At 37.0% G+C, this 19,023-nt stretch overlaps 1 protein-coding gene across 2 annotated transcripts in view; it reads left to right on the forward strand.

The window, feature by feature from the left end:
* Window positions 1-627: 627 nt before the first annotated feature.
* Window positions 628-19,023, forward strand: part of NRK (Nik related kinase) — a gene marked incomplete at its 5' end in the record, with an annotated part of 127,807 nt that continues 109,411 nt past the window's right edge. For both annotated transcript variants that reach the window (XM_080795893.1, XM_080795894.1), the window contains 2 exons: window positions 628-684; window positions 9,536-9,601. In XM_080795893.1, coding sequence (XP_080652019.1) covers window positions 628-684; window positions 9,536-9,601 — 123 coding nt within the window. The remainder of the gene's footprint in view (window positions 685-9,535; window positions 9,602-19,023) is intronic.

Here is a 19,023-nt window from a genome sequence, read left to right on the forward strand (position 1 = left end):
TTTTCCGGGGCTGGCAGCTGCCTTGAAAAAGTTTCCTGTGGAACATTCGCCAGCCGGGGCGGGGGCGGCGGGCTCAGGGGTGGATGTGGGAGGGGGCGTGCAGTCGGTGGAGGCCACAAGAGGCCGGCTCGCAAACCGTTATAGTCCTTCAGCACCTCCCTCGGCCAGTGCCCCCCACCCCTCCGCCCAGCCTGCCTCCCCGCCGCGCGGCTGCCCACCTGGCGACGTGACGCTGCACCAATCCTCTTCGAGCTGCTCCCGGGGGGCCTCCCTCCTTGTACCGCCCCCCTCCCCACCCTGAAAGAGGCGCACCCTGCCGGGGCAGACACTGCGCTCTCGCCGGTGGAGCACCCCTCTAAACTCCTTGGTCTCCAGGACCAACTCTCAGGCTCGTCTCTCGCCTTAGCCAAACCTGCTTTCCCGCCTCTCAAACTCCAGCTTCCCTCCACTCCTAACTCTTTCTCTCCACTTTCCCCTCCTCTGTCTCCCAAGCCACAAACCCTGGTCCCCTGTTCCTTTTCCCCGTCCTCTCTCTTTTCCTCTCCCTTTTCAACTTCTTGTCCGATTCCACCTCAGACTACCCGAGCGTGCCTAACTCAGTCGCCCGCTTTAGATCGGCTCGAAGCCATGGCGGGACCTGGGGGTTGGAGGGACAAGGAAGTCACGGATCTGGGCCACTTGCCGGTGAGTAGAGGACGCCTATCTCTTCCGAAGTGCTCTCTTCTGAGCGTTCTGAGCACTGGGGTAGGAGACGGACATCCGCAAGCTGGGCTAGGACAGGACTTCGACGGGGCCCTGGGTGCGGGAAGGGACCCTGGAAGCCCAATTGCGGAAAAGGCGCCCCCCCACCCCACCCCCTAAGGCACCCGGGGCACGACAAACTCTCGAAAAGGCAAAGGGGCGGGCGGTGGGGGAGAGAGAAGAGGTGGCAGTGGGGGTGGTGCGGACCCTAAACTACGGGACATTTTCTAAATGTGGCCCATTTTGTCTAGCGGTGCTCGGGTACCTGTTCTTGACGGGCTCGAGGAGAGGCTAAAGAGCACGACGACTCGTGGCTTCCTGAGAACACTCTTCCCCATCACCCTGCTGCCGGGTCGTTAGTTTCTTTTGCCAAAGGAGATGCCCACTCGAGGAGTGACCTTTACCTCTAGGTGACAGCGGGCTAGAAAATCAAAGCGTTGGAGTCTCACTTCTCTCACTTTATAATGGCGCTTTCCAAAACCTTGTTCTGCCAAGGCACTGTTCCCGATTGAGTATTGCAGGAGCGAAAGCACTCGACGCCGCTTGGGGAAGAAGTGAATTCTGCACACCCCAATTTAAAAAAGAAAATATTGGGATCACTAGCTAAACAGAATTAACTTTTTCTCATGGTTTTGGTTTGTGGATTCTCCTTTTTTTCCCGAATATCCAGCTTTCCTCCAGAATTTTAATTGATTGGTGAGCTATTATCGCTGTCGTTATTAGTAGACTTGTTATTTTAGCAGTGCCGTTTATTTCATTGGCATCTGGTTTCTGGCAGATATTGGATCCCACCCCGCTCCCTTCTTTAAGTTCCCTTTTTAGATTGGCATTTCACTCGCACCCTCTCTTGAATGCAAAGGGCCCCTGGACTCTCTGAAAGGGAATAAGCATGCACCAGTGCTGGAATGATGGCCAGGCAACTGTAGTTCAAGGCAGTGGCCTACTTGCTTTGGGAAAAGCTAAATATTAACCTTGAGGTTATAGGACTATTCAAAGCCGTTGTGCTTTAATTGTATACATATTTGGTATTTTCAGACTGTGTTCTTGATGAAGGCAGACACCTGTCCCTATCAAAAAATGGGCATTCTCCAAGGCTCACCTATATAGTTTTATGCTAGAATAGTGTAGAGGAGGAAGTAATGCATGTGGGTAACATTTTAGCAAGTTGTGCTCAGCATTAAAAAAAAAAAAGGAACTTCAATATTGACATTTTTAATTGCACATATTAGCATTGCTGTTGTTGATACAGCTTTATAAAATAAATCTTTTTTCACCTTGCATATGTGAGATTTCTAGGATGTGGAGGCCTCAACTGGTGGTTTCCTTTCTGAACAGAATTTTCTTTTTCCGACTAGGTTTATTCTCAAGTAAAAGTATAAAACCAAGTAATAAAATGTTACCCTTCTCCAACAGTCTCTATGTAGGGTGCGGGAAAGAAATAAAAAAGCAAACTAGGGCAAATATGTGAAATCGCAAATAAGTAAACTGAAATAACCATTTTTCTCCTAAAATTGACTAAAAAGAGGAATGGGGAAGACCTCACAAAAATAATTGAGCAGGGAATTCCAAACCCAAGGGGAAAAAAGTTTTATTGCCACAAAAAAATGGGGGGAAATGGCCCAGACTAACTGACCCGGTCATGGCCCTGGGACGTAAGAACTTGGTGAGAGCTGAGGAGATAAGGGGAAAGGCTGCAATCTTTACATTGCAGTTCAATGGAATATTAGTTTTCTGGGGTTTTGTGGGGGTGTGAAGGGGAAAAAGATGAGGTTGGTTTTTAATGTGGGAATACAGAGAAAACAAAACTTTGTGAAAGGTTTATAAAGTCCTTAGCTTCAACAATTTCTAAATTTCTATTATGCAGTATATCATTGTGGAGGTCTTCACCATAGCAAATTTATGCATATTTGTGCAAGTTATGCCTAATTCTCCCCTCTCCCCAAACACCGAGGTCTAAACCCTAAGAAATCTAGCAGAAGGGTAGCATTCCCTTTAGAATTTCCTTACCGTCAAATTTTTAGAGTTGCAAAAAGTTCACGTTATTTTGGTCACTGAGGTATATTTTAATGATTTGATATTTCTTTGCCTTTGACTTATTTCCTTAGTTTCTGAAGAAGTAAAAGTAAATGAAGAGGTCAAAAGACATTGAAGTTAGTTTGCTGTTTGGAAGTTTGCATTTTGATGCAAAGTAGACGACAAAACAAAGAAATCTGATTATGGTGGCCACTCAAGATAATTAAGAGTTGCCACTCTTAAGATAATTATCCTCAATAATATCATCCTCATAATATCTGAAGATAAGAAAGTTGGCATCATTCAACACCAAATATACCAATTTGGCAATAGCCAGATAATGAGGGGGGGATTCAGACCTTGGTATTTCACATTGAGCAAAAAATAATCTTGCAGATTTTAAAATAATTAAATATGGGTTTAGTTTAAAATAGATATATTATGTCCTTGTGGGGTTGGCCAGCTAAATGACCACGAGACAAGGACCCTTGCGAGCCATCAGGCTTGGCTATGCAAATTTGAATTTAAAGAAAGTGGTGGAAGGTTATTTGGTACTTTTGTTATTAGATAGATATTATTTTTCAGCCTAAAATAGTAAGCAAGAGTGAAAGCTGGGGAAGCAGGAGAGGGGAGGGGAGGGGGGAATTGTTGAACTTTTTTTGTATAATGCCCTAAAGTTTACAGACATAAAGTAAGAGAGCCAACGTAGTAACCAGGGAATGACAGGTCAACTATATTTAATTAATAGGTCGCTCTAATTTTTTTCTGATTTACTATCGAATAAATATCTCATAGGTGACAAAAAAAAGAAGGTACAGAGATTTGTGTTTGGTGCTTCCTTTTTGAAAAGAGAATTGCAAAGCCTTATGTCTTTATGTATATCTGTGTGTGTTTGCACACACATATGTAGTAGTATTTTCACCTTGCCTGCCAGCAATACCTGTGTGTGTGTGTGTCTCCCTCTCAGATCTCTATCTCTCCATATATGTATGTATGTATGTATGTATATATTTGTGTGTGTGTGTGTGTGTGTGTGTGTGTGTGTGTGTATATATATATATATATATATATATATATATATGTCACTCAACCCTTGGGTCTGGAAACTATTTCCTCATCTCCAAATCTGGCATGTCTTTCACTATGATAGTCCCCTTTGTCTTCTGTGCCCAGTATGGTAATGACATTCCTCATGGCTGTGGCCTTGGTATTTGACACTGCCATGTGTAGTCCTAATCTATATTGGGGTCAGGATTAGACAGGCCTGGAGGACAGTAGTGGCAGAGGTGATCTGAAATAGCACATGATCCAAAAACTATATTTGAATTACATTAGGTTTATATTTAAATATAACTGTCAGCTCTCCCAGTCTTCCACCACCCAGACCAAGCCTGCTTTCCACACTCTGTCATGAGAACCTTCCCACTTTACCAAATACCTTAGTCCCCTGTTTTTTTTTAATGTTTTTAATTTTTTAATTTTTTTATAAACATATAATGTATTTTTTATCCCCAGGGGTACAGGTCTGTGAATCGCCAGGTCTACACACTTCACAGCACTTACCATAGCACATACCCTCCCCAACGTCCATAAACCCACCCCCCTCTCTAGTCCCCTGTTTTGAAGCAGTTTTACCTTCTAGTCTACAAGTGTTGAAACTTTCACCATGTCCTCCGTTATGATTTCAAGCTTCACCTCAGCATGACATTGTACTTCAATCTAATTTCTCAGTCTTTTTTCACCCAATTTCTCGAGCAGTGGGTTTTATGTTGGTGCACAAGAATATTACACAAGAATCATTTGGGGGATCTTGGGACCCATCTTCGGAAATTCTGACTTAATAATTCCATGGTAGGGACAAGGCATCTGTATTTTATTTTGTTAAGATTTTTTTTATTATTCTTAAGTAATCTCTACACCCAATGTGGGACTTGAACTTACAACCCCGAGATTAAGAGTTGCATGCTGCTCTGACTGAGTCAGCCAGGTCCCCCAAGTAATCTGTATTTTATTTTAAGATTTTATATATTTATTTTTTGGCAGACAAAGATCACAAGTAGGCAGAGAGGCAGGCAGAGAGAGAGGAGGAAGCAGGCTCCCCATCTAGCAGAGAGCCCGATGTGGGGCTCTATCACAGGACCCTGAGATCATGACCTGAGCCGAAGGCAGAGGCTTTAACCCACTGAGCCACCCAGGCGCCCCAGTAATCTGTATTTTAAACAAGATTCCCCAGATGGTTCTTAAGTAGGGAGTGTCTCTACAGTCCATAGTTTGAGAAATACTGGTCTTGAGGAAGAGATTTTCCTTTCTAAATTTTCCACTTGAATTGTGATGCCCATTCTTCTATCTCTGAAACTCACTCTGGCACTTATTGTGTTACATATGTCATTTTCAGGTTTTTCTCTTCATAAACTTCATAAAATCTCTATTTCTAATATTTAAAATAAAAGAAGAAAAGCTTCTGCTATTCCTTCTAGGTGCTGTGCAATCGTTTCCTTTCCTTTAGCTGTCTGAATAGTAGTTTGTGTTCCCTAGCTCTCTTTCTTTACTGCCCTAAATCTAAAATTTATTGTTACCCATATTGACCATTTATCAGTTCCCTTTTGTTCTTAATTTCGGCTATCTTTTGTTCTGTTGATCAGCCTTTGCTTTTGAGTCTCCTCCTTGACCAGTAAACACTGCCTTCTAGTGGTTCTTTTTCTTCCTGTTACTCCCCCACCCCCATCCTTAATAAAATTTCCATCAAGGTGTTCATTCCTTGCCCCCTCCTTGAATTCAGAAGACAGAAACAACTCCTGAAAATTTTGGGTTTCAGGGAATAACCAGACTAAGACTTCAAAAATTGCAGGAGATATTTTAAATACCTAGAAAATATAACAAAGTGTAAAATGTTTGCCCAGCATTTTATGGTTCAAAAATGTTTTAAGACTTAGAATTTTCATAATCTCTTTTGAGAAAGGCTTTTATAAATTACAGTTTCTTGTTTACTGACCATTTTTAACTAAATAGAACACCAAAGCATATGGAACAGCCAAATAATCTCCCAAATTATTATAGTAGTCATATATATAAAGATCTTTCCTCTGCTGGTTTTCTTATCTCAGAGTGGCACGGCAGAGGAGAGGACCGAGTAATTATGGAGACCCCTCTGATGTGGACTTTTTACTTTGACAGAAGCAAACAAACAAACAAAAAAGGTTCATTTTCAATGTTTCCTTCATTGGGACCCCAGGATAAATTTTCTCTATCATTTAGTGGAAAGTCTGATATAAGAAATTGAGTAATAGTACCCTACTAATAATTAGCACAGTTCTTCTCCCCTTGTTTCCCAGTTTCACAATCATTTAGTCCTAAAAGATACTAGTGTGGAGATGGGGGAAACGTATTGCCTAAAACTAAGGAAAAAAAATAAAGATGAATACTAAGTTGAGTTGTCTTTCAAAAAAGAAGAAAAATTTTTATAACATTCTTTCTTTTAAATGCGAGCCTGAGGAGAATTAGGATGTTTTGGTCATTTATGAGCAGGAAAACATTTCCAAACAACATGAGTACAGATAAAATAAAGCCTCCAAGAATTCCACAGGTATTTTATTATCCCTGTCCATTTCTTTGGTGTTTTTGTTTTGTTTTGTTTTGTTTTGTTTTAGTAATTAGATACCCAAGTTCAAATATGAGTAAGGTATTATGCTTTTGAAGGCTAGAAAAAGGCTTAAAGATATTTAGGACATTTGTACTCAAAGATTCAGAAACAGAGTTGTTCAGATAATATAGTAATTCTCTAACATGTGGTATTTTTTCAGCTAAAATGTAGCCTTAACTAACAAAGAATGGATTACCAATAGAAATCGACTAACACATTTGATTCTTTTGATGGCCAGATGGCCAGAAGTTGTTCCTTCAGAATTAATAATGTCTAATATAAATCCCTCAATAATATCCTTCAAAGAAATATGCTAAAGTGATAAAGTCTTTAAGCCAAACCTTAGCAACTCCTTTGGTGGCTAACTTTTCTCCCAGACTTTTTTCATTTTTTTTTAAAGATTTTATTTATTCATTTGACAGACAGAGATCACACGTAGGCAGAGAGGCAGGCAGAGAGAGAGGAAGGGAAGCAGGCTCCCTAGCCCGATGCGGGGCTCGATCCCAGGACCCTGGGATCATGACCTGAGCCAGGAACCTGGGATCATGACCTGAGCCGAAGGCAGAGGCTTTAACCTACTGAGCCACCCAGGCTCCCCTCCCAGACTTTTTTCAATGAGTTACAACAATGCTATGCTTAATATCAAAGCCATTATAACAATTTATTTTTATTTTTCTTAAATTCTCAAAATTATCATTTTTAATAACTTTTATATATTCATTGGAAGTATGTTCCCTGAACTGTTTATTTATAATAATAGAGTGCTTATTGTGATATTGATTTTGATGATGACTTTAAGAAAGTAGGCTGCCATTTTTTCTAACAGTGGTCATATCAAATCCAATTGGGATTTTTAGGACATTAGAATCTGATTTTTTTCTTATAGAATTTTAAAGCTAGGAAATCACCAAACACAAAGCCTTCATTTTATATGTGTGAAAACTAAGTCCCAGAAAGAGTAAATAACTTATCCAGAGTCATATAGTTAATTAATGGCAGAGCTGGGGCTAAACCTCCAGTCTCCTGACTCTTCCAGTTAAATACTTGCTGACTGAAGTAATCCCAGAGCTGTGTCATTTTCCTATGAGAGTTTTGTTAGATTACAGAAATACTGTGACAGTTTTAAGAAATCCATAATTTCATTCATATACATTGCATATCCTCAATAATTTTTTTGTTTAGCTCACATTTCCCACGATAATAAAAATGTTTTCAAACAAAGTTAAACTAAGTTTGTGTTTATAAAATGTGCTTTCTGTATAAGGCACATGCGTCTCTAAGGATTTGCCAAAGATCCTACCACTTTGTGTATAAACTGGCATCTACTCATACCTCATTTTGGTTTTGCTAATATAGCAAAATAAGCTGCTAGACTAAAAGTTTAAGTAGTGATACAATTCAAGAAGCCATGTTTTGTGGTGAACAAGAAAAGGATATCCATATAAAGGTAAAGAAGCAATATTTAAGAATGAATATGGAAATCTTAGGAATCTGTCCATAAACAAGTTTTTTTTATAAACAAGTCTATTTTTTTCTCCTATGATGCCACATTCAGGGCTAAGACACAGAAAATATCATCAGGAAATTTATGCCATGAAAAAGTATTCAGCTGATGCAAAAATGAACTTAAAAATAAAAAAAACACAACTGCTTAGTTTAAAAAAAAAACCCTGCAGTTTTTTAATGCCATTCTCTTGCTTTGTTATTTATATATATTTAACTTTTTATTTATTTTTATTTTTGTAAAGATTTTACTTATATATTTGACAGACAGAGATCACAAGTAGGCAGAGAGGCAGGCAGAGAGAGGAGGAAGCAGGCTCCCCATTGAGCAGAGAACCCTATGTGGAGTCTGAACCCAGAACCCGGGGATCATGACCTGAGCTGAAGGCAGAGGCTTTAACCCACTGAGCCACCCAGGCACCCCTATATTTAACTTTTTAAAAAGATTTTATTTATTTACTTGAGAGAGAGTATGTGTGAGAGAGAGAGCATGAGAGAGGAGAGGGTTAGGGGGAGAAGCAGACTCCCTGATGAGCAGGGAGCCTGATATGGCACTCAATTCCAGGACTCCAGGATCATATCCTGAGCAAAGGCAGTCGCTTAACTAACTGAGCCAACCAGAAGCCCTATATTTAGCTTTTAAAGAAAACCTGATTTTACTGACCTATCCTGATTTAAGACTTTGTACATATTCTTTTGGGGGGCACTAAAGATTTATTTATTTATTTATTAAAAGTATAATAATATAGTGTTATGTTTGTTTCAGGTGTACAATATAGTGATTCAACAATTCTGTACATTACTCAGTGCTCCTCACAATAAGTGTACTCTTAATCCCCTTCACCTACTTTACCTATCCCCCCAAACACTACCCTTCTGATAACCATCCATTTGTTCTCTGTACTTAAGTCTGTTTTTTTTGTTTGTCTCTTTTTCTTTTTTTGTTCATTTGTTTTGTTTCTTAAGTTCCACATATAAGTGATATTATATGGTATTTGCCTTTCTCTCTCTGACTCCTTTCATTTAGCATGATACTCTCTGGGTCCATCCATGTTGTTGCAAATGATAAGATCTCATTCTTTTTCATGGCTGAGTAATATGTCAGTGTGTGTGTGTGTGTGTGTGTGTGTGTGTGTGTGTGTACCACATCTTCTGTTATTCATATTTCAAGGTGATATTCTTTCTCAAGAATTACTATTATGTAAATAAACTGTCCAGACTTTGTATCCAGTATCTACTCATCATTGCTGTATGCTGAACTTTCTGCCTGTCTGGTTAGTACTCAAAAATGAATTTTAAAAGAGTATGTCAATTGTAAACAGATAAATTTATTTCTATTTCAATAATTCTTCTAATTGCATTATGAATATGCTTCAACTAGACATAATTGTATGCATTTTACAGGTTTGTAGTAAGTTTATTATACAGCTGCTTAATGTTCATGTCATTGTTTCTTTTCCATAAATGCCTATACTCTATCCAGGAAAATTGTGACATGTTTATTCTTTTGGTAAATGACACTTAGATTCTTCCCATGGAAAGTCTAATAAAGCAAGGCAGATTGGAAATGCCATTCTAGATAGTTGAATGCTTGCCTACTTTTCCAAGATTGACAATTTTTGTTCTACATTTTTGTAGGATCCAACTGGAATATTCTCACTGGATAAAACCATTGGCCTTGGTACTTACGGCAGGATCTATTTGGTAAGTGGAGTTAGATTGTGTATTGGTTCTTCATTTTCTAATAACAATGATTGCAAGTGAAAACCCTACACTGCCAAGCAAATAATGACAAAAGCATTTCACTTTGAGAGATGAATCAAACTAAGATAGCTCAGTGATATCTGTGAGAATTATTACAGAAGAAATGGATTGGAAATCTATAGTGAACCAGCAAACCAAACATAAGATCTATAAAATTATTAGCAGAAAATAACATAACATAGTTTAAAAATCAAAAAAATTATTAGCATGAAATTAATAAAATTATCAACAGAAAGGGGAATTAATTCAAATAAGATGTACCCAAATAAAAATATCATTTGTTTTATGTTATACTTCTGTGCCTTTCAAATTACATTCAACCTTTAAACTGAATGTTACAAAAATGAACATTTTCACAAATTCTATATCATACTGTGTGTATGTGTGTGCACACATGTGTGACAGAATTAGCGAAATAATCTGACAAGAAAAACTCTGCATTTATTTAATGATTATTATGCACAAAACATGTGCTGAGCACTGTCATAGTCTCTGGAGTCAAAGTAATGATGTTCTTCAGGGTTTATGATCCCTGCTCTTCAAGGCTTATGGTCTAGAAATGTGTAAGTAATTAAATGTATGTATGTGTTTGGGTAGGATTGGGAGAGGTACATATAATATATATGTAAGTGCACAAATAACCATATATTTGCAGTTATAATATATTCCTTGTGTGGTCATTGAGGATCATGTTGATGTATTCTAGGTAAAGCAGGGATACTGTTGAGGGCTAGCTTGGAAATGGGGTTATTTAAAGGCCCTATCACCTTCATCACCGTTCCCTACTCTCCAGTATGGGGATTAGATGTTTTCTCAGTCTTTTATAAGGCTCTGTACAAATGCAGTGTTCCTTTTCCCTAAGTCTGTCCCTCAAAAACCAAATCGCAGTCCCTAGGCTAATCCTTACTGTAGACTAACCAGAGGTCCTCTACATTCGGTTGTATAGGGCTGTCCTGGTATAGGTCCAGTGGAAGGGGCTTCTTTCTAGTTTAGGCAAGTTTGCCCTCTGCTTGCCAATCCTTGAACCTTTAGCTTGCATCTGCCTAGAAGGGGCTTTAAAAAAAAATTCATGTACCCAATTTCAAAATTTGCACAAAAGTATTTATAGCATCAAAACTAAGTAGTAAATGTAGCTTTGTGGAAAGTTCCTAAAAGCAGAATGAACCTGTGAGTATAGGGAACAGAGAGAATGTCAATATTTATGACATTTTTAAAAAGCATTTTGATCTTATCTTTTAACAGAAGCAATACGCTATAAACAGTGATATCATACAAACACAAATATATTGTTTATGCTACCTCACTTGCATCTCAGACTGAATGATTAGATAACAATTGTATGATCTAGGTGATTTTTGCCACTATATACATCTATATTTACACCTATATATATATATAGAAGTTCTTCTTCACTTCCTTATATTTACAATCCCTATGACTCCATACCTATTTTAATTCCTGAGGGGTGTGCGTGTGTGTGTGTGTGTGTGTGTAAGTGTGTGTGTTTCTGTATTTGTTTTTATTTGAAGGAATACAGCTCTCTCCACCACCAGATTTTAGTAATAAAAACATCATTCATATGAGGTAAAATGCAAAGGTAAGGTTAGGTAACACAAAAGGATGGTTTCTCATCGTCAGTCATCAGAACTGGTTTGCCATAAAAAGAAGAAAAGTCAAGAGAGTAAAAGGTGAGTTGTGCATGGTAATTCTTTTTTTTTTTAAGACTAGGGTTTAGTGGCGTGTAGTTTACATTTGGTAAAATTCACCCTTCTAAATATATAATTCTATGAGTTTGGACTAGTCATGTTGTCATTTAGTCATGTAACTATCACCAGAATCAAGATTTTTCCAACATACGTTTTAAATACACAGTATACCTTCAAGAAATATTATTCAAGTAATACTTCACTGTGTGGTAACCAGCTTGTATAGTTTATATTAGTTATATATTTTACTTTTATGTGTGATATAAACCCACAATACTACTACTTTTTCCCTATGTTCAATACTATTACTTTTTATTTAGTTAATTATCTTTTAGAACAATTAAAAAGAAGAAAAATTATATTTTTATTCATTTTAACCATTTCTGGAATTTTAGTTTCTTTGGGAAAATCCAAGTTTCTATAGTTCTTAAGCCTGAAGAATTTTCTGTAATATGTCATGTAGTACAGGGCTTCTGGTAATGAGTTCTCTGCCTTGGTTTGTGTGGAAATCTCTCATTTCCTCTTCATTTTTGAAATATATTTACACTGGATATAGAATTTTATATCGATAATTTGTTTTTCTTTCAACACTTTACACTCTATTGTCTTCTGGCTTGCATGGTTTCTGAAGTCAACTATCATTCTTATCTTTGCTCCTTTGTATTTTTCTTCTTATTGATTTTAAGACTTTTTGCTTTAACTTTGTTTTTTAGCAGTTTAAATATGAAATGTCTAGGCTTTTTTTTTTTTTTACTTGTGTGTGTGTGTGTGTGTGTGTGTGTGTGTCTTTGGTGGGCTATTTATCATCCTTGGTGTTCTCTGAACTTCTTGGATATGTGTAATTTGACATATTTTATTTGGGGGGGATTATTGACCTTTATCTCTTCATTTTTTTCTTTTTTTCTTTTTTTGCTTTGTTCTCTTCTCCTTGTGGGAAACCAATTTTGTATTTCTTAAGCCATTTTATATTAACTCATAGCTCTTGGATGCTCTATTTTGTTTCTTATGTGTGTGTGTATGGGTTCATATGTTTATTTGCTTTTATTCTCTTTCCTCTTTGTGTTTCACTTGGATCCATTATTTCCTATCTTCAGTTTTACTGATTCCTCTCTCAACTTTCTTGAGCCAACTGATGAGACTGCCAAAAACATTTTTTAGCTCTTTTACTGTTTACCATTTCTAGTATTTTCACTTGACTTTTTTTATAGTTAACATCATTGCTGAAAGCCCCATTTGTTCATGCATGTTTTCCATATGTTTCACTAAAACTTTTCACATATTAATTATAGTCACATTAAATTTTCTGTCTCATACTTTGAATATCCAAGTCATCTCTAAAGTTGGTTATATTGATTGCTTTGTCTCTTGAGAGTGAGCTTTTTTTTTTTTTCTTGATTATTTGTTTCTCAAAATGTTTGTTTGAATGACAGACATTGCTGGTAGAACAGTAAAGATTGAAGTAAATAGTAATTATGCCTTGAAATGGGCACATTTGTTCTTCTAGGTCATTAATATGGGAGGTTGAGTCAATCTAATAAGATGAGCTATGTTTGGATTATGTCGTTGCTATGGTTACCCTCAGTTCATCACCAGCTTCAAGTTACTCTGTTACCATGTGCTTAACATGGTGGTGGGGTTCTCCGTTTTCCTGCTCTACCCTCAGCTTTGTACCTCCCTTGTGCATCTGTGCTTCAAAGAGATTCTCTCTTCATGCTCCTGTGCCTCCCTAATGGTATGTTGGTTTTCCTTCTTATGAAGTGCTTGTTAGCCTGGGACAGGGAGGAATTCTCTCTTTTCTTTTTGGTGTGGGACAGGGAGGAATTCTTTGTTTTCTTGATTCAAACTCAGCCTTAGGCAGGTCCTGTGCCTCTGGGTCATCGAAGTGAGACTTTCTTATTCTTTCCCTCTGTTAGTGTTAAGACACTTCTTAATGGTCTGGGCCCAGGACTAATTCCTGCCCCTCCCTATAAGTAGAGGAATTATTTTTGTTTTTACATTTCCCCCAACTGAAGTAGGTCTTCCTCTATCCCCCTGGGTGGAACAGTTTGCTGCCTTTCCTTAAAGCATAGGGCTCTTATTCTTTAGGGAGAAGGGAATTGGACATGGTTTCATGCTTTTCCTACTGCAATGGCTTCTGCTCTCTACTAGGTCAGTACTGTAAATCCATAGAGAAAAGCCTGTGAGTGTGTATAAATTCCTCTTTTATCTATGGCTCCCAAGGGTATTGTACTCTCAGAGTAGCCCATACTTGGCATTTAGCAGTTCATTAAAAATTTAGCTGAATTCTTTATACCACCTTCTATGATGACCTTGCCTTTCCCTTGCAGCCACAGGTGAGCCTGTGAGAGATGTTCCATCTCTCCTTGTAGATGTTTATCTTTCTTCAGGCATCAGACTAGGTGGTTGCCTTGAGACTTCACTCTGGGTTCAATAAAAGTTATGATTTTGTAGATTACTCAGCTTTTTCTTGTTGCTAGGTTTGGGGTGGCACTCTTTCCAGCTTTCCACATTCTTATCAGGAGCCAGAAGTCCATGTCAATTCCTTTTAACGGAATCTTCATGAAATATCTACCTACCATATGCTAGGTCCTATACACATTTGCAATTCCTAAGAATTTTATATGTACCTATTCAGATCCAGAGATAGAGAGCACTTTCCACCAACAGATCTTCAAAGCAGAAACTTCTATGTTACAGAAAGTAGATGATTACAGGTGCTTTACTTACATTAGACATATTTTCCTTTGTCACTCATTGCTGTGACCTCTTTTTTTCTACCTCAAATTAATGCCCTTATGTAAAAAGTCTTGGGATGGTGTTACTGTAAATCAATACCCCCTTCCTGGATAATAATCTTGAGTATATAGAAAATGCTTTTAAAATATTTATACTTTTTATGCCAATAATCCCACTTTTGGAAATCTATGATAAACACTGAAAATGTAGAAAAAGCATAAAGTTTTATTTTAGTAGAAAGGTGTGGCATATTGTACTGAAAAGAGGGCCTCCTTTGGAATCAGGCAGACCTGATTCAGTACTTACTTGGCCATGACCTTGAGCAAGTCACTTAACCTCTGAGTATACATGACCTTATTTATAAAATGGAACTAGCAACACCTTATAAGATTTGATAAAATTTAAAAACAATGTATAACTGATCTTATTATTTGTGAAAAGACAAATTCAGCAAAATCCTAATAGTAAAAAATAAGATGAAGTGAATACCTACTCAGTTAATTTCATTACTCTTAAAAGCAATGTTTATGAAGATATCTAGCACCATAGAACTATCTTTAATATGTTAAGCCAAGTATTCCATATTATTGTATGTATACTCTGATTATAGCTATGTTAAAAAATCATATATGTGAAAAATAATAAATTAAATAGAAGAGTGAGATACTGCATGTAATTTTTATTCCATATTTTTATTTCTAATGTTCGTAATTTTATATTATCTAGATAAAGAACGTACATATTTGTTTACATATATTATATATATATGTGTATGTATGTATTAGACAGTACTAAATGCTGCATAAATACCTTGTACAACAAAATGGAAGCATGATACCATTCAAAATTAATGTCAGAGTGACTCACAGAGTCCTTTGCTTTTTCAGTGCTGCCAACCACATCCCCTGCTGGTGTTTGTTTTGGTTAAGGTCTCTCCAATGTCTTCCAGCTTGTTTCCAAGACCTTGTTCTCTGGCAGGTTTCCAGCTGTCTGCTGAGGTCTGTGCACATTGAAATGAAGGCTGAATTGCACACTCCACATTGTAACCCTTTTACTCTCCTGCTTTTTCTTCTAATTAGATGCCTATCTTTCTACCCTCTCCCACCTCCTGCCAGTATAAACCTCACTTAAAACAGTGGGTTTTCTTTTTCTTTCTCTTTTCAGGAGAAAGTACCGTTCTTCCTTTCCCCCCTAGTAGAGTCATAAAATATAGTTTCCCCTTCACCTTTAGCTGTTAGTCTCATAGCTTATGAATTGTCACTTGAAGTAGAGGAATATTTAGAATTTTCCCATGTGAGACCATATTAGTAAAAAGAAAGTAGGTTGGAACTTGTTTGTTAAAGGTACTATTAGAAAAATAAACAATTGCCCAAAGAGCAATGTACACAGAGAGACCAGAGTTATTTTATGAAATGTTAAGAGGGACACCAAGACCCTTTAGGGTAGCATAGTGGGTGGCAAACTGACTCTCCCACTAACTGACACTATGCATGTAACTTGTCTTTTCAGGGCTAATTTACTCAACTATAAAATAAATGTGTTAGACTAGATAATCTCAAGGGTTTCATCTGGCTTTTTGACAATACACTTAGCATAGTTCCTAGAACTCAATAAAATGTAAACTATTCTTATTCTTACTGTTAGCATCATACTTGCAATTTTTATATCCCCTTCACCATCTTGCAAAATAGAAGTTGCTTATTGGTTGTTAGTCGAAGTAGTTCCTCATGTTACCTAATAAAATGATTGGCATCATTTTTTTTCTATTCTTTCCTTATCATTTGATAAAAGGACCTCATATTTTAGCTCATTAATTACTATAATACCCAATGAAAAGATAAAACTGGGTACCAGTATTGTAAAGGTAGGATATTTCATTATATGTTAACTAACATAACTTTGTTAAGCAGAAACTGTTAACTAATGCCACTTTGTTAAGCAGAATATTAGTAGGATAAGACAAATAACTGAATCTTCAAAATGAACCATTTTTGCCTTGTGTTTCATGAAGTCTTGACTGCACCCTTAATCTTAATCATCTATTCCCATGTTGCCATTTGCAAGTGGTGAGGGTAGAAAAAGCAGTAGGAAAAGGTTTAAGTCAACCATTTCAAGCAAAGGAAAAATTTACTTGAAATAGGGTAAACTTCTATAATTGGGTCTAAAGCTTAATTGTCACATATGTCCGACACCTAAGTGGAATGAAATTAATTCTGGCAAAAGGAAGGGACTGCCCCAAATATCTTATTGTTCTAAAACTTAAAAATATACCCTGGGCATAAGTAAGCATCTATCCTTGAGAGATAGTAGAAGAGTCTTCTGCCCCTTGGTAGTCAGCAGATTAAGTCAGATGTATCAAAGTGTGACATTACAACCACAAGCAAATTCCTGAATTGCTTGCACTCTGGAAGTACACTGCTGAATATGGAAATTTCTTTTCAAAACACTGTCAAATGTATCACTCTTAAATTTGTTTTTTTTTTAAGTCATTGCTTGACATGTTACTTTTACTTGGAAATCTCACCAGACAGGTGAGATTTAGGTTTATTAATGACATTTTCTGGATTTGAACTTGGAGCAGGGAATGGGAAAAGAAAGGCAGGAAAGAAATGTCCTCAAAGTTGATGACATACAATTTATGATATTTTAAATTAAGTTTCAGAAACATGGTGCTGACATTTGGGTTGCCTAGCCACTAGGCCTATTGGATAGGGGTTTGAGTATTTTTCCTTTTAGGCTGAAATTATACTGTTTATTTGCCTACCAAATGTCTAGTACTGTGAATGCTTTCTTTTTAGGTAGGAAAGTTTCCTCACATCCTTGCCATTTTGCAAATATAGCTCAATTAAGTCAGCCAACAAATATTGCTTGAGCGCCCATTAAGTGTGTAACACTATGTATTTTATTATACATTGCAAGCCTCAGAAGCAGGAGCTGAAACTGAAGCTTCTACAGTCTTAGAAGATTGTGGTTCCTTCCTAGTGCAATACCATAAGTCCAGAGCCCTTTCTTGGTTCTGCCTTTTTCCTGTGTCATCACCTCCTTATATAATACACCTCAAAAGAGGGGCTTGGCCTTTTAAAAGTAACCCTCCTGCTGTTCTTCTTAGGAAATATTAAATTTATCCCTTAAATAAAAATACTGCTTTGAGTGTTTAAAATTTTCCATAATGAAAATTTTTTAAAAATATTCATCAAACGCATACTATGTCCCCAGCACTGTTAGTCACTAGGTGCTAGTTACAGTTATCAGAAAACCTTTAGGGGGGCTTTTATTGATTTAGCTTTTCTAGACATAAGGAAGGGGGTTATTTTCCCTCTGATTGTGGCCTTTACATTTGAGAAGGGGGTGATATATAAAAGGAAGGAAAGGGAAAGGTAGGGTCAAATTAGGGAAAATGAGGGAAGAATTAAGGATGTCAGTTTTTGTTTTGTTCCATTTTGTTTTTCCCTGAATTTAGAAAGTATAATGAAGCTTCTAACTGAGACTCTAGGACAAAAGTTGTTTTTTTTCAATAAGAGAACTGAGGTTGAATATTTGCAATAGGGGTGAAAAGAACCAATATATGCTAAATAAACTGAGACTCGGGGGACCAAATTAGTGGAAGGTACTGAGAGTTAAAAGCCTCGGGGGAAAAGATGGAATATTTCTATCTTAACCATGACATCTCTCCAGCTGTGGAATACAACCTAGGCTCTGAGTTGTAGGCTTGTCTTTTCCTTTTTGTGTTATATCAAAATTTACTTCTGCCTCCTGACAAATCTTGAGGGAGGAAGAAGCAATAGCATCATGGGTCCAAAAGGTGAAAGTCAGAGTTATATGTGGGATTTGTACTCTTTGGAGGCCACAATTAATTTTTTTACAACTATTGTAATCTGTTTAATAAGTTCACTGATATACATGGGGAGAAATTCAAAGTCTGTATTTGGTGTGTTTTGGTAAAGCAAAAGTTAGGATCTCATATCTTTGATTTCTAATTAAGTTGATTTTACGAAGTTGTTCTAGGGATAGAAAGTCAAATTCAAATGTGTGGAGACAAATATGTATTTCTAAACAAAATCCAAGACAAGTAAACTATAGCATTGTGTCTTTGGTCAATCATAAGAGCATCCCAATTATAATTTTTTTTGTAAAATATAAGTATAAATCACTGTGGAGAGTATAATAGTTACTTAAAAACAGAAATACAAAATTCCACAATTGATGCTTAGTTTATACACTTAAAGCTTTTCCTAATTTATGAGTCTTAGGAAAATTTATGTGGGCAAGATTTTATAAACCATTTTTTAAAGACTTACTTATTTCAGAGAGAGAGAGAGAGAGAGAGAGTATGAGCAGGAGGGGCAGAGGAAGAGGGAGATAGAATCTTAAGCAAATGCCACATTGAGTGCAGAGCCCCTATGAGGGGCTCAATCTGATGACCCTGAGAAAACGACCTGAGCCAAGGAGCCCCAAACAGGGCTTAATCTCACGACCCTGAGATCATGACCAGAGCTGAAGCCAAGAGTCAGATGCTTTAACCAACTGCGACACCCAGGCACCCGTTTATAAACTGCTTTAGAGATGGAAGTGAGTAGGAGCTGTGCTAGAAACATTAATGTACTTTGTGTCTAGTACATTAAAAATTTAGTTTTGTTTTATTTTGCATATACATATATATTTACATATACTATATATGTAGAAGTATGAATATATACATATATGCATGCGCATGCATGTATATGCAAGTACGTGTATGTGAACATATATACTATATCTTTGTATGTATACATGTTATACTATATAGAATATAAATTATATATATATTGATATACGGATAAATAGATAGGATTGTGGTCAGATTCTCAGTAAATTCAGTAAAGGTTGTTGAAAACTCTTGTTGAAAACAAGAGTTCTTGTTTTCCTTGATCCTCTAGTATC

This window comes from Martes martes (genome assembly GCF_963455335.1).
Source record: "Martes martes genome assembly, chromosome: X".
In the NCBI taxonomy this organism is placed as follows: domain Eukaryota; kingdom Metazoa; phylum Chordata; class Mammalia; order Carnivora; family Mustelidae; genus Martes; species Martes martes.